Source organism: Phalacrocorax aristotelis, chromosome W, assembly GCF_949628215.1.
Source record: "Phalacrocorax aristotelis chromosome W, bGulAri2.1, whole genome shotgun sequence".
NCBI classification, from domain to species: domain Eukaryota; kingdom Metazoa; phylum Chordata; class Aves; order Suliformes; family Phalacrocoracidae; genus Phalacrocorax; species Phalacrocorax aristotelis.
This window is the reverse complement of record NC_134310.1, coordinates 6,539,349-6,564,475: the sequence shown is the minus strand read 5'-3', so window position 1 is coordinate 6,564,475 and position 25,127 is coordinate 6,539,349. Positions and strand designations below refer to the sequence as shown.

The window sequence follows — 25,127 nt, the reverse complement described above, 5'->3', positions numbered from 1 at the left end:
TTGTGCCACAGTGCAAGTTAAATAGTGCTGTGGTTTGTCTTACGTCTGAGCAATTCTGAATATAAAAACACCATGTGCAAAGGAATTTGGAATTGTCTCCTGGAAGCACAGACACTTCTGGTTCTTGCTGGAGTGAAGAAGGAGCAGAAGAACTTATTTCTTCAGCTCCCAAACAGAAAGTAAATGCAAAAGTCAGCTCCCGAGACGGAGAGCCTGCGCTCCGGCACCCGCTCCAGCTCTGCTTCTCAGTTTCTTCTTTTATTGGTGTCACGTTGGGCAAACTTGCCTTTCATTCTGTCTTGAGGAGTGCTTTTCAAAAGGAAGTTCTCATTTTGCCCCTCCACTTGACTAGATGCTAGAAAGAGTCAACCCTCAAATGCTGCCCTAGAATGTTAACCTCCTGTATGACATGAGAAACACAAAACTCTGCATGACTGTGTTGCAAACAACGTCTATGTGTTTGCCTGTGCCTCTGTAAATCCCAAGCCACGCTCTTGTAACATCACACTTGCTAAGTTTATTTGCTGACTCCCACACCCACAGGAAGGCTTTTTCCTTGTACCCTCAGGTCTGTTGGTTCCCTCTAAGTATGGTTTTAATCCATGGGGTTTTGTCCCAGTTGGATGGAAGGTGTGGAGGTCCTGAAGAGCCTTGCTAAGGCAGGCAGCCGGAGGGAGAAGAGCGAGTCTCTGCATTGCAAAGGCTGCAGTATGTATCAGATGCAGACGATCCCTACGGACCTTCTCTTAGGAGACAGGCTCTCTGGCTTTGCTGTGTGGATCTACGTGTCTCCGTCCTCTCCAGCAGAGACACCAAACCCTGGCCAGCTCTGAGCCTCCTCTGCAGTACAACTGCTGCTGATACGTCTCTGTCCAATTATATTTTCCATTGTACCCTCCAATTACCACAGAGACATTTTTCAGGCTCCAGAGAAAACGTAATGGGAGGCGCAGTAGATGAGGGCAACGTATTCTTGTTTCCTTTCAACAGTAAATAAAGCAGGCTGCGATTGTTTGCTTTTTGCCCAGCATAGCAGCGTGAATGGGGAAAGCACTAGATTATTGGCCTCATTTCTCCTTTTTCATCCCCAGCTGAAGCAGGAAAGACAGCAGCGCCTTGCACTCACCAGTAGTCTGGCGTCACTGAGTCCTGCCTAACTCTCACCATCTTTCCCCACCATTTTTTTTTCCCCTGGATGTAACCCATGTCTTTCCTGAGTTCCCGGCCCCTGATCTAGGTAACACCCTCTTACAAGAAGGGGTCACCGTGAATGATGTGAGAATCCTGCTCTTTACAGTCGACACTGTGAGGTGATTCTATGGAATTATTTTAATTGCCTTATTAATTGATGTGGGAGATAATTCATGTGCTCATCTCGTATCCTGCTCTTGGGAAAAGCTAGAATATAATAGGGAATGCTTGATTTGCTAGGTATTACAGCTGAAATATTGCGCTTTATCTTATTTTTTCATTGTGGGACCTGTTTTATGTTATGTTGATTATTAAAACAATGCCCTTTCTGTTAGTCTTCTTGTAAATTATAAAATCTAAATGACAGCACATGAAATTTATGCCTACACTGTGTGTCAAGGTGCTAGGAGGGCAGCTAATGAGCTGCGTTCTTTGTTGTTAGGTGACTTGGGATGTTGTAATGACTCTTCAATTTCATTATCTTGAGAAACTGTGGCAAACCTTCTGGAGTCCTAAAACACCATCTAGCGATGGCTCCACCGCCCTGCCATCCAGGTACACTGCTGTGCTTTGATTATTTTTGAATGATCCTTTTTTTGGTGGTAATTTATCTGTTAAAAGTGCCTGAAGCCTTTTCTGCCCCGTTAGGCATTCTGAGTGCTTTGTAGGAGTCGAAAGTATTCACTTCCCTGCAGAGGCGTTACAAGGAGTGTCAGAAGTGTTCAATATTGTACTGACCGCCCAAAGCTCAGACCTCTGAGGAAAGCATCTGCTCCGATTAGGTACCTCTCTGTGCCTTATACCTCCTGTAACAAGTGCTGATCAGAAACGCAGAGAGCGTTTGGACGGATGAGAACGGGATGATGCTTTTGTAAATGGCCAGCAGGAGCCGACAGTAACGGTCCCATGTCATTAGGTCTCGGTCTCCGTGACATCTCGGACTCGGAGGCTTTAGTGACACCTCAACCGACTCACTTCTTTGGATGGCTATCCAAATCTTTCAAGTGCCCCATGTTTTGAGGCAGGTAATGGCAGGCGAAGCTGCTCTGATCTTGGTACTCCTGCCTGGCTTGTTGTTCCTGCCTTTTGGTCATCGTTTGCACGTTGGGAATCTGCTGCCGAGAGACGGGGATGGAAACAAGTGCAAACAGAGAAGATTGGAAAGGTGAAGGTTTCTTGTTAAAATGCGTATTAAAAGTCTGAACGGTCCACTTCTACAGATTATATAAGGGCTTCTGATACTGACATTTTCAGAAGCAAAATGGGAACAATTTGAGTAATAAGCAAATACCCCGTAATAATCTGTAGAATATGGCCCTGTTGTCCTCAGTAGATGTTACCCAATGGATGTCTTCCCACAACGAATCACTGTACCTTGGTTTAATTGTTTCAAAATCTCTTTTACTTACGGGCAGATCTCCAAAGCAAATTTGAACACCACAGAGAGAGCCGTGCTAGGTACTGAGAGGCTCGCTGGATACTGGAGGCAGCATTTCTGCAGGGCTCTGTCTGAACTAGCCTCTCTTGCTAAGGCTGTGCACTCTAATTCCTCTCCATACCACTGCCAATAATCGCGACAGGTAAACAAAGCACTCCCTCCCCCTGATTTATTTATCTACAAATATAAACCCAAAGTATTATGCAAGTGGCAAACTGAAAGCATGATAAAGTGCAGAATATGGTTCCACTTAAGAGAAAGTTTAGGTACTTGGTGGCTGGTTTCTCTGTGTGAGTGTCCGAGGAGTATGCTTGTGGGGTTCATTTACAAAAACCACTCGGGCAGAGGCTGTAAGTGCCGCTTTATACTGTGTCCAAGGCTTGGCTTTAATGGTTTTGATGTAACGCAAGGGGAAAGTCCAGGGCAAATTCCCAGTTCCTGCCATAGTGTCTTAGCAGCTCTGCTTTGATGCTCTGGCAGTGCTTAAGGCTTACATTTTCTCTGCTTGCAGTTTCACCAAATAGCTTACGCCTTAATCGTGCAGAACAAGTTTCCGTACCCCAATAAAGTGAAAATAACGCCAGCTTGTTTGACCGCATTCAGTTAAGAGACAATATGCTCTGTTCTCATCAAAACAGAAAATCCTTTTCCTTCTGAAATCTTTCAGCATTTGAAGGTGTTAAACACCTCAAAACCATTTGTAGGATCTGTCAACACCACCTAAACTGCTCAAAAACCATTCGCCGCATACATTTTGTCCCCGCTGCTACAGGTGTGGAGGTTGAGGGCAGAGGAGAGAGTGTGAAGGTTTTGGAAAGAGCTGGGTCCATGAGGAAGAACCAGCTAAGCCTTTGCTTGCCGAAACGACTGTAGTGAAGTACAATGCCCAGGTGCACATGAACGTGAGTGTGTGAAAGGCAACTCAAGCTAAAGCTGGAAGGAGCGAAGGCCAAGCACTGGTTGCTAGGGATTTGAGGGAAAGCTGTGGCCAGGGCTCTGACCCCGTGGACAGAGAGGCGCGTGCAGAGTCAGCAAAGACTTGTACAAACGATCAAATGTTTCCCTTTGAAAGAAACATGAATAGATTTTTTTTTCTGTTGAAAACCGGGGTTAGAAATCAAGAGGAAGGGTGAATGCCCTGAAGGCAAACTTGCTGCTAAGGCTGCCTCCCTCCTCATCCTCCCACAGCGACAAAGAACACGAAGGGACCCTCCCAGGAGATCAGCTGATCACTCTGTGCAAATACGAACCCATCCTCAAACGGATGAGAGACTGTGATCACATCCTGTACCAGGCCCTGGTGGAGATTCTCATCCCAGACGTGCTCAGGCCGGAGCCCAGTGAGTATCCTGCGGCGTGGCTGGGAGGACACGGGTGGTCCCAACTCCAGCTCGGCTCCTGCTCCTCGCTGGGCTGAGTCACGGGATGTTGCGTGTGAGAAGCAGCGATCCGTGACTCACTCGGTCTGGCTACCGCTTGCCACAAGGGTTTCCATTGTAAAAGCTGAAGTAGAGGGTTTTGGGTTGAATGCAGGCTAAAATACGATGGCAACAGCAGAAGTTCTCCTGCCGCGTTGCTCTACGTCGATGGTACTTTGTGGCCCCTGGAAATCCCCATGCTTTTTAAAGTTTGGTTGATTGCGTATCACTTCTCCTGACGTTGGCTCGGAGTCAAGGACCCAGCTGGTTTCCCTGACGCTAAGTTGAGCTCACAGCTACCCAGATCAGCGGCTGTGCTTTCCACAGCAGCTCTCAGCTAGCAAGTGGTGTCCCAAGATGACATGGAGCAGCTTTTCTAACTCTGCAGACTTCTTTGCAGGCACGCTTACACAAGCAATTGGTAATTTTGCCAAGAGTTTGGAAGGGTGGCTGATGAACGCAATGAGTGAACTTCCCCCCGAGCTTGTCCAGGCCAAGGTAAGCAGAGGGAGCACGCGGCAGGTCCGGGGTAGGAACTGAGTGTGTGCGCGTTGCAGTTTTCCGCAGGGACTGGAAATCACTGCTGGGGTTTGGCCACATGTACTCCAGACTAGCACCATATAATGAATATCTATCAACGCAAATCGGCAAGGAGTGGGAGGACAGGCAGGGCAATCCCTTTGTACCAGAGGCTGATGGTGCTCTGTCCATTGAGCTGTTCCCATGTCCCGGGATTGCAGATAAGCTTTCTGGAAGAAAATCTCTGCATGGCATGAAGCTGTCCTACTAAAAATTGCAGGACACCCCCTGGACTGAATGGCGTTGCAGAGATTGAACCTCAGGCTCCTACTGCCCCTCTCCTGAAGCCATGGATTCTTGCAGCCGCTTCTCACCTTGCCAGTCACTGCTAGAGGCAGAGTGAGGAAACCTCTTAGTTTAAAGAAAAGAAATGCAGAGGCTGGTTTGCGAGACACGATAGGTGGTGCAAAAGTGGTGCTCTGGAGCACTCGGCTATGCTTTGGGCAGCAGCGTGGGTGGGACTGTGCAGGTGATCCCAGCTGATGCGCACCGTGTGCTTGAGCTCAGCATTGAGAAGAGTTTGCCGTCCAGCCCCGTGGCCTCCTGCTCGCGGAGCCCTGCGTTGCTGTGTCGCAGGTGGGGGTAGTGAGTGCCTTTGCGCAGACGTTACGGAGCTACGCATCACTGAACCGCCTGGCTCAGGCCGCCCGTGCGGTGCTGCAGAACACTTCCCAGATAAACCAGATGCTCGGCGAGCTCAATCGGGTCGACTTCACCAACGTGCAGGTAACTTACGGTATCTGCTCCTCGGTCGTGTTGTCTAGAACTGGGAGTCTCTAATGAGGTTGTCTGCTGGTAACCAGCATCTTATTGCCAGTACTAAAAGGCAATTAAATGGACAATTAAATGGTTTGGGTGTTACTTTCCCAGGTAAGTCTGCCATCTCACTGTGAGTAGTGGGGAAGGTTCTAAGGAGCTTCTGTAAGAAGCAGTGCTACCAACAAAAATATAGTTCTCATAATAATATTGTGGTCAGGGCAGCTCGGAGGAGACATGGCTCAGAGCTGGTCTGGGGTCCTTGTCTACTAGAAATGCAGCTGAATTCCTAGGTTGGGATGGACCAACCGTGCAGGCTTGGCGTGAGTAACTGTCAGCCCTTCTTCCCGAGCAGGAGCAAGCCTCGTGGGTGTGCCAGTGCGAGGAAGGCATGGTACAGAAGCTGGAGCAGGATTTCAAGCTCACTCTGCAGCAGCAGAGTTCTCTGCACCAGTGGGCTAGCTGGCTGGATAATGTTGTTACTCAAGTCCTGAAGCATCACGAGGGTACTCCCAGCTTCCCCAAGGCAGCCAGACAGGTCTTGCTGAAATGGTCTTTCTATAGGTACATTTTCTTTCTCACTTTGGAGATATTTCTGCATTGGGCTCAGGGCACGTCAATAGCTCCTTGGAAAGCCAAGGCCAAGTTCTTTACTCCCGTGCAACTCTGGTTAACTGTTGCTCTGCCCTGGTACAGAAGGGAGCGTTGTGTCTCCTGTATCCTTTCAGGATGGGGATAGGACTAATTTCTGAAAGTGCTTTGATACTCTTGGGTTCGAGGTAGGAACAGAGCACTGTGTCCCACAGTGCCTTCAGGGTCAAGAATTCACATCAGCCGTGACGCACGTATAAAACGCATCCCAAATATTTTGTTTCCCGGCCGTGTTCCAGCTCCATGGCGATCCGGGACCTGCCCTTGCGCAGTGCTGCCAGCTTTGGTTCCTTCCACCTGATTTGCCTGCTCTGCGATGAATCCGTGGTTTATCTGGTAGAGCACCGTGTTGCCCAGGCAACAGGGGAGAGGCCGACTGCTGGAATGGGAGAGGTGAGAATTGTTAATTCCCTAGAAACAAACCCACACTAAGCAGCTCTTTAAGAGGTTGGAACTCGTGTGTTTCACAAACAGCGCTGTGCCCTGAACGTGTTTTTGTAGCCATCATAGCCGAAGCAGGTACTGAGCTTTCTGCGTGCCTGGCACAAGAATCCAGCTCCTTGAGCCCCTTCCATCCTGGCTTGCTAATAGCTGAGCTGGTGGGTTTGGGGGCAGTTGAGCATCAGCTGGCCTTTGGCGGCCTGGAGGAGGGAGGAAAAGGATCTCCCTACTTCTCTCCATTACCTGTGGGCACCAACCCTGATGGCGGGATTCCTGCCAGGGCAAAGACCCATCAAAAAAACTAAACCAAGCAAAGAAAGGTCCAAAAGTTCCTTTCCCTGCAGCTTTTGGTGGTACCGTTCACGGAACTTGCTCAGGCCTCTGCAAGCTCCAGTTACATGCACAGTCAGCCCCTCTCCCTGTCTTTGACTTGAAGAAGAGAAACGGTGGGTTGTTTGTGTTGGGGGGTGTGTGGGGCATGGACTGGAGATTTCTTTTAACCAATCAGACACTAAATCCAGTGCCTGGCTTACGGCGAGCGAGGAAAGCAAGCAGCCAACTCAATGTGAGTGATAGAGCAAGCTTCAGCTTTATTTTTAAGTCGCAGTGCTTTTATATGCTCTTGTAAACAAGCTTCACGGGTTGCGACACTTCCTTAACGAACAGTCTATTTCTGCACTTCGTGCCAAAATTCCTTGTTCTTGTTTATCGTTTGCTCTCAAGGTCGAAATGTCCCTCGCCTTTCTTGTTTATCGTTTGCTCTCAAGGCCGAGATATCCCTCGCCTTTCTTCCTCCTCCTGGTGACTTGCAGATTCTCTGTAATTTTCCATCAGCGGGTCTGATGCCGGGTCTGTAGTCAAGCTAATTCCATCGCATGCCCATAAGCCTCCAGCCCGCTTTCTATCTCAAACAACTTACCATGGGACCCACATGTTGATTCAATCCTATAGTTTCCCACACCTGGCTTGCAGGCAGGTCCTGTCCTGCCTAGCTGAGGTCACTTCTACTCTTTCCCTCTGAAAAATGCCTAGATTTAAAAGGCCCTCATCAACTTGTGATAGCAATATAGCAACTACTCTTAGTTTAAAACTGATCTCATTTGCTCCTTGAAGCTCATACCTGTTTTCTTCCTTCCCTGGAGCTCATGTAGGGGAGCCAGGCAAATCAACTGCCTGCCTGTCACTTGAGCCCCACCCCCTTTAGGCCCATGCTGTTGCCCCAAGTCAGCAGTGCTGCAAGTTCCCACTATTCCCTGCAAAACCTCTGTCTTTATTGATATTCAAGGAACATGAAAGGCAGAGAGTGGCTTCCAGCAAGACCTAGCTGTGGCAGGCTTTCATCCATCAGGTTTTGCCTTCTTTAAACCCGTGCAATATTTCTGTTGTCCAGGACGAGGCTGATTCTTCCCAGCAAAAGAGGATGAATCGTGTCCTTCCATTTCCATCGCTCACTTTTAAACTCCTGCTCTCCTCAGTGCCTTCCGCTGCCCAACTTTGCATGACTTTTCAACACTACTGTTATAGCAATTTAGTGTTTCAGACCTCGTCACAGAGGGAGACAACACGTCTCCAGAACCCAATATATCCCCAGCTCTCTGGTTACACTTGACACGGCGGCCTTGCAAGGCAAAGCACTTCCGTGACGCGAATGCGAAGGCTTTGCACAGAGTTGCACAGGGTGGAGTGATGGTAGAGCCCCAGGAGAGGGGAATAGCTGGCATGCCTGAGCAGCTGCCCGAGAGATGCAGAGGGCTGGAGAAAAGGCACCATCCTTCAGTCTGTGGCAGCACTTGGCCCTGACATGGCAGACAGAAACATTTCTCCCTTCATTCCACAGCTCCATCCTGCCTTGGATTGTTGCGTGTGGTGTTTGCCCAGAGGCTTCAATGCCAGCGGCAGACTTTTCCCCAAAATATGTGGTTGGTTTTGCTTTCTGCTTTTCACCGCCGGCACTGCTGATGCTCGTGCTTCCTCTGGAGCACTTAGGCTGCTTGTTAAAATTGCTTGGAAACAGATGCCAGCTTCAGGTCTGGTCTCCATAAGCCTCACTCACCTTGTAATGCCTTTGTCTTTCAGTTTGGTGACCTCACACCTCTGTCTCCAACACCGCTGGACAAAGGTGCCTCCTCTCCCTCAAGGGGAATCCTGCTGGGTCAAGGTTGAATCACTGTGGGAGGGGGAACCTCGTGCTGGCTCCTCCACCCTGCTCTGTTAGGAGAAAGGACCTCTTCCCCTCCGGTCGCCATTCTCATGCCAAGACCTGTCCTTTACAGAGGACATGAGTGACCTGGGCAGCGAGGTGGACACAGCCCCCCGGAGCACGGGGGGTGCGCTTGTGAAACATTGTGATGGTGGCTCCGGCGGGGCTGAGCTGGTGGAGCTTCTGCCCCAGCAGGGTTTTATTCTCCCTTTCTGTGTCCTGGGGGTCTGGGCTGGTGCGGACTACAGGGCAGAGGTGGGTGGGGGAATCTGTCATCGAGCCAAACTGCAAAAACAAAGCCCTGGGCCAAATCTTTCTGTGAATAAAGGCCGCGTCATAAATAGCTTTTATTATTATTATTTTTATTATTATTTCTAATGATCACAGATTCACAGAATCACAGAATCAGGGGTTGGGAGAGACCTCAGAGGTCATCTAGTCCAACCTTTCTAGGAAGAGCAGAGTCTAAACAAGACGGCCCAGCACCCTGTCCAGACGACTCTTGAAGTGTCCAACGTGGCCGAGTCAACCACTTTCCTGGGGAGATTATTCCAATGGTTGACTCTCCTCAGTGTGAAAAATTTCCCTCTGGTGTCCAATCGGAATCTCCCCAAGAGCAATTTGTGTCCATTGCCCCTTGTCCTCTCCATGGGACTCCGTGTAAAAAGGGAGTCTCCATCTTCTTTGTAACTACCCCTTAAGTACTGGTACATGGGGATGAGATCCCCTCTGAGCCTCCTTTTCTCAAGGCTGAACAAACCCAGTTCTCCCAGCCTATCCTCGTACGGCAGCTTCCCAGTCCTCTGATCATCTTGGTGGCCCTTCTCTGGACCCCTTCCAGCCTGTCCACATCCTTTTTGTATAGAGGGGACCAGAACTGTACACAGGTGTGTACGCAGGTGTGGCCTGACAAGCGCTGAGTAGAGTGGGATAATGACTTCTTTATCTCTGCTGGCGATGCCCTTTTTGATGCAACCCAGCAGCCTGTTGGCCTTCTTGGCCACAGCAGCCACTGTTGGCTCATGTTGAGCTTTCTGTCCACCAGGACCCCCAGGTCCCTTTCCACAGAGCTGCTCTCCAGCCAGGTGGATCCCAGTCTGTGCTGCACTCCCGGATTATGTCTTCCCAGGTGCATGACCTTACACTTCTCCTTGTTGAACTTTGTAAGCTTCTTGCTGGCCCACTCCTCCCACCTATCCAGATCTCCCTGCAGAGCAGCTCTCCCTTCTGGCATGTCTGCTTCCCCACTCAACTTGGTGTCATCAGCAAACTCCATCAGGCTACTCTTGATGCCAGTATCCAGATCACTTATAAAGATGTTGAATAACACTGGGCCCAATATCGATCCCTGGGGGACTCCACTAGTGACAGGTTGCCAGTTTGAGAAAGAGCTATTTACCACCACCCTTTGGGTGCGGCCTGTCAGCCAGTTCCCCACCCACTGCACAGACCGCTTCTCTAGCCCATAACACATCCATTTCTCCAGGAGGAGACTATGGGGGACCGTATCAAAGGCCTTGGAGAAGTCCAGGTAGACAATGTCCACCGCCCGCCCCATGTCCACCAGGCAAGTCACTTTGTCATAGAAGGCCACCAGGTTAGTCAAGCACGATCTGCCTTTAGTGAAGCCATGTTGGCTTTTCCCAATCACGTGCTTCAATTGACTTGTGATGGCCCCCAGGAGGATTCGTTCCATAACTTTCCCAGGGACTGAAGTAAGGCGGATGGGCCTACAGTTACCCGGATCCTCCCTCGAGCCCTTCTTGTAGATAGGGGTAACATTTGCCTTCCTCCAGTCCTCAGGGACGTCCACCGTTCTCCCTGACTTCTTCAAAGCTTATGGAGAGCGGCTTTACGATGATGTCAGCAAGCTCTCTCAACACCCTCGGGTGGATGTTGTCAGGGCCCATTGGTTTGTGGGGGTCAAGCTCCTCTAGTAGTTCATATACTAACTCTTCCTTCACCGACGGTGGGTCGGTGTTTGGTTCAATTGGCAATTTTGTTCCCAAAGCCTGGGACCCTGCAGTGCTGGTAAAGACCGAGGTGAAGAAGGTGTTGAGGACCTCTGCCTTTTCTGCATCATTGGTGATTGATTCTCCTTTTCCGTTTAACAATGGGCCTATGTTTTCCTTCTTTTTCTGCTTGCGGTTGACACGTCTGAAGAACCCTTTCTTGTTATTTTTTATGTCTACAGCCAGTTTCAATTCAAACTGGGCTTTTGCTTTTCTGACTGCGTCTCTGCACTCTCTGGCTATGCCCTTGTAGTTCTCTGTGGACAATCCTCCGCTTCTCCATTTCTGGTGTGCTTCCCTTCTGGATTTGAGTAGACCCAGGAGGTCATGGTTGAGCCATGGGGGCCTCTTGCTCTGCCTACTTCCTCTTCCTTTGTAGAGGATAAACTGGTTTTGTGCTTCCAATAGGGAGTTCTTGAAGAATTCCCAGCTCTCACTACCTCCTTTGTATTCCATGGAAGCCTCCCATCGAACCCCTCCGAGTTGAGCCCTGAGCGCACTGAAGTTTGCTCTTCTAAAATCTAGAACCCTTGTCTTAGAGGTGACCTTCAGCACACTCAGCAGGATCCCAAACTCCACAATATTGTGGTCACTGCAGCCAAGGCTGTCACTAACCAAGATATTACAAAGCAGGCTTTCCCGGTTTGTGAATAGCAAGTCCGGCAGCGCCTCCTTCCTGGTTGGCACGTCTATCATTTGTATCAGGAAAGAGTCCTCTATACACTCCAGGAACTTGGTAGATGGCATGCAAGCTGCCGTATTGTTCTTCCAGGAGATGTCTGGGTAGTTGAAGTCACCCATCAGGACCAGGCTCTGTTGGCCAGAAGCTTGCTTTAGTGCCCCAAGTATCACTTTGTCGGCTTCGTCACCATGGTTAGGAGGTCGATAGCAGAAGCCCACTGTGAGGTCCTGCTTGGATATGACCCCTTTGACTTTAACCCAGAGGCATTCGATAGAGCAGCCACTATCACCATAGTTGGCTTCGATACATTCCAGGTGTTCCTTGATGTAGAGTTGTCGTGGTTCAGCCTCAGCTGGCAACTGAGCACCACCCAGCCGCTTGCTCACTGCCCCCCACCCCTGTGGCATGGGGAAGAGAATTGGACAAGCAAAAGCACTTGTGGGTTGAGATAAGCACAGTTTAAGGATTACAATAAAATAATAATAATTATAATGATTATGATAGTAATGACAATAATGTTAAGATAATAAAATGGAAAAGGAAAGGAAAGGGAAAATAAAGGGAAAAAAAACACAGAAACACGAACGATACAACCGCTCACCACCCGCCGACCGACGCTGCCCGTCCCCGAGCCGCGATTGCTTCCTCCCTCCCCCGGCCAGCCCCTCCCAGTTAACATACTGGGCATGACGTTACAGGATATGGAATATCCCTTTGGTCAGTTTGAATCCGCTCTCTTAGCTGTGCCCCCTCCCCTCCCGGCTTCTTGTGCACCCAGCAGAGCATGGGAGGCTAGAAAAGTCCTTGACTAGTACAAGCGCTACCCAGCAACAGCCCAAAACATCTGCGTGTTGTCTCAACATTTTTTTTCCATGCTAAGTCCAAAGCACAGCACTATACCAGCTGGAGTGAAGAAAATTAACTCTACCCCACCTAAAACCATGACAAGAGTGCAACTCCTCCACCTAGTCTACCTTGCCTATCTTTACAAAAGAGCTTGTAACCGTCCATTGTGATGCCCCAGTCGTCTGAGGTGTCCCACCATGTTTCATTTACTCCTACGATGTCGTACCCTTCTGAGTGGGCACGGAGCTCCAGTTCCTCCTGTTGTTACCTAGACTGCGTGCATCCGTGTACATACACTTGAGGTGTTGTAGGGGAATAGACAGGGATCGGCGACCGGAAGATCACGGGATGTGACGGAAAGATAGACTCCTCCCCATAGGAGTGGCAGGAACAGGAAGCGCAAGAGCTATATAAGCGTGTGACGCAGCTAAATAAACGGACATTTTGTATCCATCATATTGATGTCTGTGCATCACTGTCCCCAGGGTGGGTAGAGCCCTGTGTCCCGGAGATATGCGGCCCAAGATAAGTTCTTCCACAGAAGCGTACATCTACAAGTGGTGACCCCGACGCGATCGGCGGGGCGGCATGGCAAGTTCGCTGGGGGGAAATGACAACTTGAGGCACGCAGGGGTGGGACAGGTAGCCGCAGGATGGCGGGCACGTAATAGGTACAGTCGTAAAGGTACTGAAGGGATTGGGGAAGGAATATGGTACTTCGATATCGAAGGCGCCTACCTCAAAGGCCATCCAATGGATGATTACGCAGGGGCTCATACGAAGTCCCACAGACATATTTAATAAAGATAATTGTGCGAGAATTAAAGAGGAGTTAGCCGAAAGGGCTATGATGGGAAAACCCCAGTACATACAGCTCTGGGGAAAGATACACCGATTACTCTTGAAAGCTCGGGATGATCAGGAGACGTGGCGGCAGGCGCGGCGGTGCCTGCACGGTGCTACAGGCGACAGTAGCCCGGAAATAGACCCAGGAGGGGCAGTGGGGACGCAGACAGGGGCAAGCATCGCGGGGGATGGGGAAGAAGGGGAGAGTTTGGATGGAGTAGCCTGGCCAGCGACTCAGTCTGAGGCTCCCAAAGAGGTGGATCGGGAAGCGGCGGTGTTCCCTGTTGAGCCAGCAGGACCCTTGGAATGCCTCCCCCCCCGCATACCCCTGGTACGATTTGGCACAGGCGCGGGGAGGGTGACGTGGCAGCGGACGCAGCGGGAGTGACGGAGCGGAAGGAGAAAGATGATCATCACCGGCAGCAGCGCCGGCAGCGGCACCGCCCTCTGCCCAACCCTCGAGACTGGCTCCCGGGGCAACCCTTGAGATGGGAGTCGGACGAGGAGGGGGATTGGGGTGCCTGGAGGGGAGGACAGTGGGGGGTATAGATCAACCTCGAGTAGCAGCGAATCAGAAACTGGGGGAGAAACCGATGCCCACATGTGGGAAGAGGGGGCAGCTTGCCTGCAGCGCGCAAAAAAGAGGCATAAGGCAGCAGGGACTCGGAGGACCAGTCAGAAGGAGGGAGGAGAGGGACCGCCAAAAGGGGAGGTCCGGAGTGCTGCAGCTCCGGAGGGGTCCACGGAGGACGTGCTGCGGCAGCTGCAGCAGGCTATGCGCGCACTAGGGGAAGTAACTCGGCGGCAGACAGGACTCTTAATGAAGGGGGCGCCCCAGCGACAGTCAGTCGAGTTACCTAACTGGCGGCTGATAGCCAGAGATTGTAGCCTCGATGGAGTAAGGATAGAGATGCCCGGGATCTTCCCTGTCCGACTAGCTCCAGGAGGAGGGGTGGAGTGGACGCCGATAGATGCCAAGCTAGTGCGAAGTTTATGGCGAGAAATTAGAGAAAAGGGGTGAAAGACGAAGGAGTAGGATTGCTGCTGGACGCTGCGCATGCAGCGCCGTTGACCCCCTCTGATGCTAAGCAGTTGGCGAAAGCAATATTGGCTCCCACAATGTACATACTTTGGAAGGAGGCAATGCACAGTGCCTGCCATGCCCTCGTACAGCAAGTGGCGGCAGTTCCGGGCCACCCGCTGAGAAGGACCACCCTTGACCGGCTCACTGGCAGAAGTCAAGGACTGGAAACCCCGCAGTTGCAAGCAGCAGAATTAAGGGGCAGGGAGCTGCAAGCGGTAACGGAGAGTTCCCGCAGAGCGTATAGCGAAGTGGGCAGGTATGAGAAAAAAGCAGAACCTTGGCAAAAGATACAGCAAGGACTAGCAGAGCCATTTACAACGTTTTGTGACAGGTTGCAGAAGGCTATTATAGAATCAGAATTGCCACCAGCAGCCAAGGAGGCAGTCGTTATGGATTGCCTCCCAAGTCAAGCGAATCTGTAGACACAAGATGTCCTCCGCACCCTGGCAGTGGGGGCTTCATTGGGTCAAACCATCAGGCATGTCTTATGCCAGGAGGCGTTGAATCAGCATGGCGGTGTGGGAGCGCACATCTGCCAGAACCCTGACTGTGGAAGCGAAGAAAGGGTGCTGGTGCAAGCGGCCGGGGTGGGGCCCAGATGTCACTTGTGTGGACGGCAAGGGCACTTTAAAGCTGGGTGCCCGCTAGCGGAAAGGGGAGGACATAATGGAGGAGGAGCGCGCCCAGTAGGGAGGTGCTGGGCGTGTGGGAAGCCAGGACACCTGGCAAGAGATTGTCCAACCACAAAGCCGGGAAACGGCCAAAGGAGGGCGAAGCGAGGGGGATTCACGCCTCCTGTGAGTCAAATGGCCCCCATCATGGTGCCAGTGCCAGGAGCTTGGCCCACCATAGCGGGCCAAGGGGGAGTGACCCTTCAGGCAGGGGAGCAGAACCAGCAAGATTTGCAGGTTACAGCCCCCGCGTGGCCTTGGTCATAGGCTGTGACGAGAGACCCATGGCAGCAGTGATGATTACCCCGCAAGAGCCGAGTTGCCCGGCACGGATATGCCCGGGAATGTTAGTGGATACCGGGGCAGATGTCACAGTGATGCCACTCGAACGGTGGCCACCAACTTGGCCCCTTGCCATGGGAAAGCGTATAATAGGGGTAGGAGGAGAACAACAAACGAGGACTAGTACTTGCCCTGTGAAACTCGAAGTCATGGACGAGGAGGCAGGGAAGCTCCTCACGGCCGTAGTGACCATACTAGGAGCAGATGGGGTAGCAAGCCCCTTGTTAGGGCGAGACGCCCTTGCCCAGATGGGGATCGGGTTGAAAAATTTAGCATAAGGGCCACTGCCTCAGAGGGGCTTTGTCAGCACAAGTTAGTGTGGAAAACCGAACAGCCCGTCTGGGTGGAGCAGTGGCCCCTGACAACAGAGAAAATAGAGGCTGTAAGAGCTATAGTAAAACGAGAGCACGAAGCAGGGCACCTAGAGCCCTCGATGAGCCCGTGGAACACCCCTATATTTGCTGTAAAAAAGAAAGATAAAAACCAATGGAGGATGCTGCATGACTTTAGAGCAGTAAATCAGCAAATGGAGGACATGGGGCCTCTCCAACCTGGCCTACCAGATTTGAGTGCTGTCCCAAAAGGATGGCGAGTCATTGTTTTAGATATCAAAGGCTGCTTCTTCAGCATTCCGCTACATCCAGATGATAGAAAGAGATTTGCCTTTACTCTGCCTGCGGTGAACCGCGCAGAACCAGGTAGTAGATGGCAGTGGACAGTACTTCCGCAGGGGATGAAAAATTCTCCAGCGATCTGCCAGAGGTATGTGGCTTCTGCATTGCAGCAAGTAAGGCAACAGTATCAGGAGAGAATCTACATGATCCACTACATGGATGACGTCCTCATAGCTGCACCCACCGAGGCGTTGTGTGAACAAGTCTTTTCAGACACCCAAAGGGGCCTTGAGAGACAGGGCCTCAAGGCAGCTGAGGCAAAGGTACAGCGAGGACCAGTGTGTGGATTTCTGGGTGCTAGAATACAAGGGGATTGCATACAAGCTCAGCCTATTAAACTTACACCTAGGGTTAAAAATTTACACGATGTACAGAAGCTGGTAGGAGCACTGCAGTGGTTGCGGACATTCGTGCGCGTCACCGGTGAGGAGATGCAACCTTTCTATGCGTTGCTGAAAGGGACCGACCCATGGGAGCCCAGGAGTTTAGACACTGAGGCAGTCCAGCAGTTGCAGATGATAGAACGTCGAATGCAAAAGGAAGGAGTATGGCGGTGGGACCCCCAGGAGGAATTAATCACAGGTTGGATTCTGACCGCCGGTGGAGGATTAGGATTGCTATATCAAATACGGGCAGGGGAAGAAAAACCACTGCGATGGATATATCAGAAGGTTCCCAAGGATGCATTCTCCACAAAAGTCAAGGTAGCTGGGGGAATGATTTGGCGTCTGTGACGGGAAAGCAAGGGAATCTTTGGGAAGGAGCCAGATAAGCTCACAGTGCCGTGGAATGGGGACAAATGGCGGAAGGTGGTAGAGAGTGAAGAGGATATACAATTGGCAGTATACTCGTACCCAGGGAAAATCGTCACAGGCACGGTACAGAGGTGAGCCGACACAGCCAAAGTGGTGGATTTAAGTGTGGATAGTAGAGTTTTGGATACCCCTCACCCAGGACCAACATATTTCACAGACGCTTCCTCGAAGACGAACAGAGCGGCGGTAGTGTGGAAAGAAGGGAATAGTGGATGCGCCAGACATATGAGGAGCGGGGTAAAAGTGTGCAGTGGCTGGAGGTGAAAGCGCTAGGGATGGCCCTGCGAAAGGATATAGATCGGCATATAAATGTGTGCATGGACTCCTTATACGTGTATAAATTAGTCATGTCCATGAAACGAGAGGGTGTACCACACACGGAAATTGCCTTGATGCTAGAGGTTGCTTTATCGCAGCGAGGAGCAACTGTGACAGTAATTCACATTCGCAGTCATCAGACGGGGCCTGGACCACTGATTGAGGGGAATCGCATGGCTGATGAGGCAGCCGCGGGAGCCTGGACATTGACGGAGGCAAAGAAACTGCATGACCAACTGCACCTGGGTGCTAAAGCCTTGGCAAAGGAGTGTGGCATCTCAATAAGAGCAGCAAGAGAAGTAGTAGCCACCTGTCCTTACTGTCAGCACTCGCCATTGTGGGAGGCAGGAGTCAACCCTCGAGGACTGGAAGCAAATGCTATCTGGCAGACTGACTTTACTGAATGTCCACAGTTGGCCCCCGGACGGCACCTGGCAATTACAATTGATACATATAGTGGAGTCATCATGGCTACTCGACATCGGAAGCAGACCGCAACGCAGTTGGCTGCGCATTGGACCACGGTAATGGCGTGGCTTGGAAAGCCCACCGAGATAAAAACAGATAATGGACCATGCTTTCGGGCTCGAAGTACCCAAGAATGGTGTAAAGCTTGGAATATTGTATTAAAACACGGCATTGCTTACAATAGCACAGGGCAGGCAATAGTAGAACGCGCTCATCACACCTTGAAAGCAAAAATAATACAGCTTGGGGAGGGGTATAAGGGAGCTATACCCGTAGCAGCTCAGCAAACTATTTTAATGCGTGCATTATATTCGCTTAATCATTTTATACGCGGGCAGGAGCAAGTTACAGCAGTGGAGAAGCACTTTGGCAAAGCTCAAGCAGGCGAGCGCTATCCGCAGGTACGAGTAAGGTTCCCGGGCAGTGAGCAATGGGAGAGAGGATGGAAACTGAGATGCCTGGGGAGGGGCTACGCTGCGGTTGAGAATGAAGGGTGCATAGAGTGGGTGCCTGCAAAGTGTGTGAAAGCAGAACTGTGCAAGGATGTACAATGAATAATCCCTCTCTGAGTTGTCTCTTTGCAGGGTCTGCTGACATGGATCCTCATGCTAGCCGTACCATTGGGAAAAGAAATGAGCTCCTTGACGAGACTGCAAGCACTATTGCAAAGAGAGCGACACTGGGAAAGGGCGGCAAAAGAGAGATATGAACTGGGATTGGATAGTAATAATTGGGGGGATCTTGTTGTGTGTAGTAACCATGGTTACTTGTGGGCTGTCATTGTTATGCTGTGTTATAAGACAAATCAGAGAGCGCCTGCGAGAGTTACATGAATATAGATAGACCTGACCACAATATGTATCCGCTTACGCAAGTAGATTTGTAGAATTTTTCATAGCATGGGTAGGGGGAGATGTAGGGGAATAGACAGGGATCGGCGACCGGAAGATCACGGGATGTGACGGAAAGATAGACTCCTCCCCATAGGAGTGGCAGGAACAGGAAGCGCAAGAGCTATATAAGCGTGTGACGCAGCCAAATAAACGGACATTTTGTATCCATCATATTGATGTCTGTGCATCACTGCCCCCAGGGTGGGTAGAGCCCTGTGTCCCGGAGATATGTGGCCCAAGACAAGTTCTCCCGTAGAAGCGTACAGCTACAAGGTGTTTACTCTCTTGTCTCACCTCTTGGGAGACAGCTAAGGAGCCTTTGTCACCACACTGCTTGGCCTGACTTACTCTCCCGTTGGAGGTGACGTTGTGAGCGTGATGAAGTGTTTGATGTGAGCTTTTCCAGGGGTCCCATGTACATTTTCATAGCAGAGCATATTCTATCCAAATATATTATTTGCTCGTTCGGAATGGTACTAAGGTAGCTGTGGCACTTGGAAAAATATTGCTAGTGGAAAGGGAAAAGAAGGTGTGTGTAGTGGCACATCTTTCCCTCTTACTGTCCCGTGCTGTTGTCTGTCGGGGTGATGTTTGTCTGTAAATGTCTCATATCGAAGCAGCAGGAGACAAGTGAGAAAGCTGGATATATTTGTAAATAACGACTAGGAATACGCCCTGGGTCAGAGTCTGCACTTCAGATCCTGCCAATGAGATCAGATGGTCTAAAAAAACAACGGAGCAATCAAGTCTTAAACTCCCCTGCTCCCACTGAGCGTGATCTTAACTTCAGCTGGCGCATTGGCTCTTCCTTGCAGCCGCTACCGACCAAACCCGGTGACCTTCTGCTTACCACGGACGGGCAAACGAGATGCTCTGGAGCTCTGCAGCACCGTGCAAGGAGCTTGGATAACCACCTAAACCCGACATGCACAAAATTCCCAGCTTTAGCTGGGAAGAGCAATAAACACGTATCAAATGCTCAGGCCTGTACAAGAATTGTTGTGGTCCCATTTCTTCTTTAGTCACTGAAAGGAGGTGTCAGGCAGATGCTGCAGCCTTACAGTGTCCGGGGGAGGTGCAGGATCTGCCCACTGCAGTCCAGTTAAAGCACTTTTGGCCAGGGATCCGGTGTCTGCAGGGAGGCAGAGTCACCACAGCAGAGCGGCCGGTTTGCAGGGGTAATATGCCCGTTACACCAAAGTTCACGGAGGGGAGAAGCGTCTGAAAGGTCAGGCTGCTGCTCTGCACGGGGCCACAAGAAGCATTTTCTAATTATGCTTCCAGACTAGGTGTGGAGGATGGGAGAAGCGAGACAGGGGTGTGCCGGCTGACAGGTCATTCCTGCTCTCTCCCCTTGGGAAGGGGAAGCTTTACCGTCAGCCTCTCCCTCTGTGTCCTTGCTCGCTTCACTCCCCCTCTGGATTATCCCGTCTTGCGGGGACGGCTGGACCAGCCTGAACCTTCCTTCGGATACCAGCTCTCAGGGCGGGAACGAGGGCCTTATTTCCCCCTGGGGAGCAGAGCAGCCCCTCCTGACCCCGAGCGTACCCGGCTGCAGGTGGAAAGCGAAGCGCAGCTCAGAATGCTGCCGTTAGAAGGCGCCCACGGCCCCGTTCGGCTCGCTGCTGGCTCCATCGCCCCTCCCCGGGGGGCAAATCCCTGCAGAGACTCCGGCGCGAGCGTTGCTGCGGGGCTGGGCTGGCAGGCCGGGGAGCTGCCGGGCTCGGCAATGGGACCCCAGCGAAGGGCGGGGGAAGCGGGGCTGCCTGCGCGGCCCCTTGCTGCCTGCCGGGGACAGGCCGTGCCCGCGCGTGGGCAAAGGCTGGTTGGCAGCAGCAGGTACTTCCAGTCTAGAGGCAACGTAGATGGGGGGGGTGGAGTTCGGCCCTGTAGTGTCCTGCCACCCTTTGCAAGTTCAGGTGAGGTGTGCCCTCGTTGTCCCCTGCCACCAAGTGCCACCACCCTTCAGGGACCGTGGCTGTTGGCAGCTCCCCTGCCAGGCAGGCCACCTCTCACCCCAGGACATTCTCTTCCACCCACCATCTCACCGACACACGCTTCCCAACCAGCAGAGAGTGGCAGGAGGTGGTACGGGGGTGACAGCAAGTGCACCGCCCCCAGGGAAAACGGGGGGCTTGTGACACCCCAGAAGAGGTTCGGCATTGCCGGTCCCCGGGACTCATCCCAGAAGGACGAGCTTTGAGCTGGAGAGTGCGGCACAGCCCAGGGATTCATCGGCAGCAGCCCTGCATGGCTGGGGCAGGGTGTTTGGGCAGGGGAGACTGCAGTGCTGCAGCCGGGGACCAGGCTGCCCGCATGGGAGGTGCTGACAGTCTGGTGACAGGTGGTTCTGAGAGCTCAGGGTGGACGCGTGGCGAGCCCTTGGCTGGTCCTTGTGGCCACAGCGCACAGAGCAACATCGGCTAAACCCCATGCCTGCACAGATGGGCAGCTCCCGTTCTCGGCCGCCTGGGCAGCCCACCATGCCCTGGCACGTCTGCCCTGCCTGCCCAAGCCCCCGCTGCTCTGACAGCCATGTCCCCATCTCCACGCTGCCCATGGTGGCAGGTCAAGCATCAAGGATGAGCTTCATCCCGCACCTCCTTCCCCATCTCATACTGAAGCTATGGGCCGTCCTGCCCCACAGTGTCACCCCCTCCCAGGGGGCCTGTGCCCTTCCCTGGGCTTCAGCCCATTCTTGGGGCTCTTCTGCTCCCTCTCCTTGGGATGAGGAATAGCGCTGCAGGAAGAAAGACCTTTGCCTGTCACTCTGGCAGCACCAGGAGCCCAAAGAGTGCCCTGGACTCAACCCTCCTTCCACCTCCAGGTCACTCTTACTGCCTCTGCACAAGACACAGAAACTGAGGCACAGATCAAGATGCCTCATGGCAGCAGTTCACCACCCTGCTGGGCACCACCGGGCACCACTGGGTACCGGTACCAGTGCCAGTGGCTCTGCCCCTCCCCTGCCTACCTGGCCTGGCTTAGCAATCATGGCTGCTCCCGGGGCTGAGCTGGGGCTGTTTAACCAGCAGACAGGTTTCACCTGGAGCCTGCTGGGTCTCAGAGGGGGCAGGCCCATAACTGCCTGCTGCAGCTCATTCTGAGTGGCTGCCTTTATAAGCCAGCAGCTTGGGTGCTCTAAGGGCTTTACCTTTCTTCAGTTCACTTTGTCTTTTAGGAGCCTTAGTTTGGAGGAGGGGAGGTTTGGGGCCTGCTGCTTGCAGGTCTCTAGGAGGTAAAGCCAGCTCTTTCTGCCTTTCTCAGCACTGCTAAGCAGGTAAGGGCACAGCAACGAGCTGCCTCTGCTCCCCCATCCCTGGGCTGGGGGCTGCAGCCCAGAGCAGGGCTCTGCCCTGGGGCTGGCTGCAGTTGGGAAGCCTCCTACCACTGTGCTTCTCCTTTGTAATGTCCCAGGTGAAGGACAATGTCATCAGGTAGTTCCGGGGTGGCCTCAGGGCTCGCTTCCCAGCCCAGCTGCAGCACCCCTCAGCTGGAACAAAGGAGTTCCTTCCCGGCGCGGCATCTCCTTCCACCGCAGAGCCGCTCGCTCGCCCTGATCAGAGAGGAGGACTTCTTAAATAGCTTCAATGGGTATGTGTCCGCTGGGACGCGTGCGGGGGCTGAGCCCTGCTCTTGCCTCGTGTTTGTCCCCAGGGGAATGCGTCCATTGTCGGGGATGGATTGGGGTTCACGGTCTGGCATTGGTGCTCCCAGCATCGGGAGGCACGCGGGGTGCAGGCTGGCGTCGCTCCCCTGTAGCTGATGGCCCTGGGTCTCTGCGGTGTCTCTGCCATCTGCACTGTTGTAGCTGAGACCAGGCAGTGCTGTGCGTCCCAAAGGCCACCAGCTCACACCCCTGTCTCTGCTGCTCTGCCAGGAGCTTCTCTGATGAAAGCGATGTCTGTGGGGCTGATCTGTTGGACTGCAGCTCCTCCGCCCCCGACCCGCAGCTGGTCCGGAGAATTGTGTCCCAGGTGGAGTTCTACTTTTCTGATGAGAACCTGTCCAAGGATGCTTTCCTTCTGAAACGTGTCCAAAACAACAAGATGGGCTTCGTCAGCATCAAACTGCTGACGTCCTTCAAGGAGGTAGGCAGCCCATGGCACCTGCCAGCCGGGGTGGGAAAGGGCCTTTGGGTGGAGGGTGTCTGGGTGTGCTCTGTGTGTCTCTGGTGGGGTGTGTGGGGAGGTCCAGGCTCCCCTCAGGCTGTCTGTGTCCCAGGGAAGTGCTGGTGGTGCAGAGCTGGGCTCTGCTCCCTGCCCTCGATGTGCTGCAGCAGTTCTGCAACCAGGGAGGGTGGCTGGGGAAGCAGTGAACACTCCTCAGTGCTGGATTTGCCTCTTCTGCCCGTTGTCCCCCCGCGCTGCTTTGGGAGAGACCATCCCTTAACCGAAAAAGCGCAGTGAAGTGCTGCTGGTGTGAGGTACTGGGAAGCAGCAGCTTGTTGCTGCAATCCAGGGGGCACTGGAGACCACCCGCTGCAGACCCGCATCTGCTCATGTGAAAGGGGGATGGTGCCTTGCCGTGACTTCAGCGTGCCTGGATGATGGATTGAGGGTGGTCCCTGCCTGGGGACGCTCATGGGGACGCAGTGGCTCCCTTTCTCCCACAGGTGAAATACCTGACGCGTGACTGGCGGCTCACACTCTACGCCCTGCAGTTCTCGGAGCTGCTGGAAGTGAACAAGGAGGGCACCAAAGTGAGGCGGCGGGTCCCCCTTTCCGAGTCCCTGCGGAGCTTCTCCCCCAGCAAACTGCTGCTGGCCTGGGAGCTGCTGCCGATCCAGAATAACTTCATCGAGACCATCGTGAGTATGTTCAGCCCCTATGGTGCCATTGTATCCATCCGCATCCTGCAGCCGGGCCGCAAGCTGCCCTCGGATGTGCGGAAATACACGTCGCTCTTCCCCGAGCTGCTGAGAAAGCGCTGTGCCCTGGTGGAGTACGATAGGCTGGGGAGCGCCCGCAGGGCCTTTGAGCACCTCGGCTGCCGAAGCCACCAGTGCGGTGAGAGCATCAGGGTGGTCTGGCTCTGCTGGAAGGTCTCCAAGAAGGAACCTCAGAACAAGAGGGAGGTGGCGAAGAAGCTGGGCCACCAGTGGGATTGGAAGGCGCAGGCGGCGGCCACGACCTTCCCCGATGGCATTGGGGGCTCCCTGCTCTACCGCTCTCCGGAGTCAGGCAATGCTCCAGTGTCACCGTCCCTGCTCCTGAACACGGAACCCTCAGCACCCACCTGCCTATGCAGCACCTTCCAGCCCAGGGACTTTAGCAACACCTTTACAAGATCGCTCCTCACCAGGAAAGTGTTCCCCCCACTCGGGATGGGCTTGGGCACCGGTGGCTGCCACGGCTTCTGCTCCAGCACGGAGTGGCCCCACGGCTGCGGCTGGGGGAGCGGGGTGGATACCTGGGCACCCAGGGGCAGCAGGCCTGCTCTGCATGCCACACCTCCTCCCAGAAATTCCCTGGCAGGAAATCGGGTGCCTGAGCCCCTTGGCCTGCGGGGTGGGGTGCTTCGCCTGCCCAATGGCCCTGATGGCACCAAGGGCTTCAGCAGCAGCATGGGGAGAGGAAAGCTCACCCTCCAGCACTGAGGCTCTTTGACCTTTGCGTTTGGGGATTTTTCTTTTTTTCTTTTCCACTTCACTCGAGCACAATAACTCTGTGTGGGCCCTGAGAGCTGCGGGCAGTGGTGGTGCAGCTGGTGCAGGGGACGGTAGTTATCGGTTGATGACAATGCTCGGAGCAGGTCAGCATGTGAGACGAGATGCTGAGCAGCAGCGACCCCGGGAGCTGCACCATACCATGCTGGTGGCACCGAGAGCGCGCCTGTGCAGGCTCCAGAGGGTCTCCCAGCACCCCAGCGGCGTCACTGAGACTGCTCAAAGGAAGGGGCTTATCCCCTACGACCGCCGGTGCTGGGGGCTGCTCTGACGGGACCTCACCCCGCACCTTCTGCAAGCCCCACCCGCAAAGCTGAGGTGGCTCCCCGAAGTCGTCGTTGGCTGCCCTGGCCCACGTTGTGGATCTCGGATGGGAAATAGGCAATAAAGAGGGGTGAAACTTCCAGGCACTTTCTGGCTGCTGCAGTGAGTTATTTTTTTTTAATTATTTCCAACCCCTCTCACCCCCACCCCCCATCCTATTTAGTGTTGCGGCTGCCCACAGTGGAGGCAGAGAAGGGGAGGGGGTTCCCTGGCTGGCCTGCAGCTCCCTCCCTCGCCATTCTGGGGGTGATTTGGGTTATTTTGGGGGGTGAGGGAGGCAAAGCCGGTCTCTGGGGCTGAGTGAGGTGGGCCTGAGGAAGGGTGTGATTGTCTTGATTGGCTTTGAGGGCCTTTGCAGTGAGCCCTGTCCCTGCTGGAGGGGACGCTGGTCGTGCTCAAGACAGAGGCCTTGCAGGCCTTGTTGGGGCATGTCTGTGCCCTCCCCAGCCCCCGAGCTGTGTCCCTGTCCCAGGGGCCCCGTGCTGCTTTCTGCGTGGGGCTGTGTCCGTGAGTCCTGCAAGGAGCTGTCTGTCGTGGCTCCGCCACCAAAGGACTGCTTTGCCCGGGGAAGCCTGTGTCCGTGCTGTCCCCCCTGCCATTGCCTGCCCTGTGGGCACTGAGTCGGCCCTGGCTGTGTCTTGGTGCCCTTTGGGGCTGGCTGGCTGTGATTTGGGGCTCAGCAGGGCTTCTGTACCCCTTGGGTGCCCTTTCACGGTGGCCCCTGTGCTCCCTCCCCCTCCCACGCGGGCACACAGCCATTTGCACAAATAGCTTTTCATGGAAACAGAAACCAACACAACAGATACCAGC

General features: G+C 53.3%; 2 protein-coding genes across 2 annotated transcripts; both read left to right on the top strand.

Annotated features, from left to right (window-relative positions):
* The first annotated feature begins 623 nt into the window (after positions 1 to 623).
* LOC142049694 (DNA-binding protein RFX2-like) lies at positions 624 to 19,243 on the top strand. Its single transcript, XM_075077623.1, is given in 12 exon segments — positions 624 to 708; positions 1,148 to 1,285; positions 1,288 to 1,310; positions 1,634 to 1,746; positions 3,818 to 3,969; positions 4,448 to 4,545; positions 5,203 to 5,352; positions 5,738 to 5,946; positions 6,273 to 6,426; positions 8,551 to 8,593; positions 8,748 to 8,801; positions 19,116 to 19,243. Coding segments are annotated over 12 exon segments (1,347 nt in total).
* A 2,509-nt stretch (positions 19,244 to 21,752) lies between these two features.
* Positions 21,753 to 23,924, top strand: LOC142049693 (la-related protein 6-like). The gene is made up of 3 exons (XM_075077622.1): positions 21,753 to 21,919; positions 22,206 to 22,416; positions 22,941 to 23,924. Exons 1-3 carry the CDS (start codon positions 21,753 to 21,755, stop codon positions 23,922 to 23,924), a joined length of 1,362 nt encoding a protein of 453 aa, XP_074933723.1.
* Positions 23,925 to 25,127: the final 1,203 nt, after the last annotated feature.

What these genes read in the sequence shown, in the direction of transcription:
- LOC142049693 (XM_075077622.1), top strand. Translation starts at nt 21,753, where the DNA reads ATGTCATCAGGTAGTTCCGGGGTGGCCTCAGGGCTCGCTTCCCAGCCC. An exon ending in TTCTTAAATAGCTTCAATGG is followed by an intron (nt 21,920 to 22,205) that starts GTATGTGTCCGC and finishes CTGCTCTGCCAG; the next exon opens with GAGCTTCTCTGATGAAAGCG. An exon ending in TGCTGACGTCCTTCAAGGAG is followed by an intron (nt 22,417 to 22,940) that starts GTAGGCAGCCCA and finishes TTTCTCCCACAG; the next exon opens with GTGAAATACCTGACGCGTGA.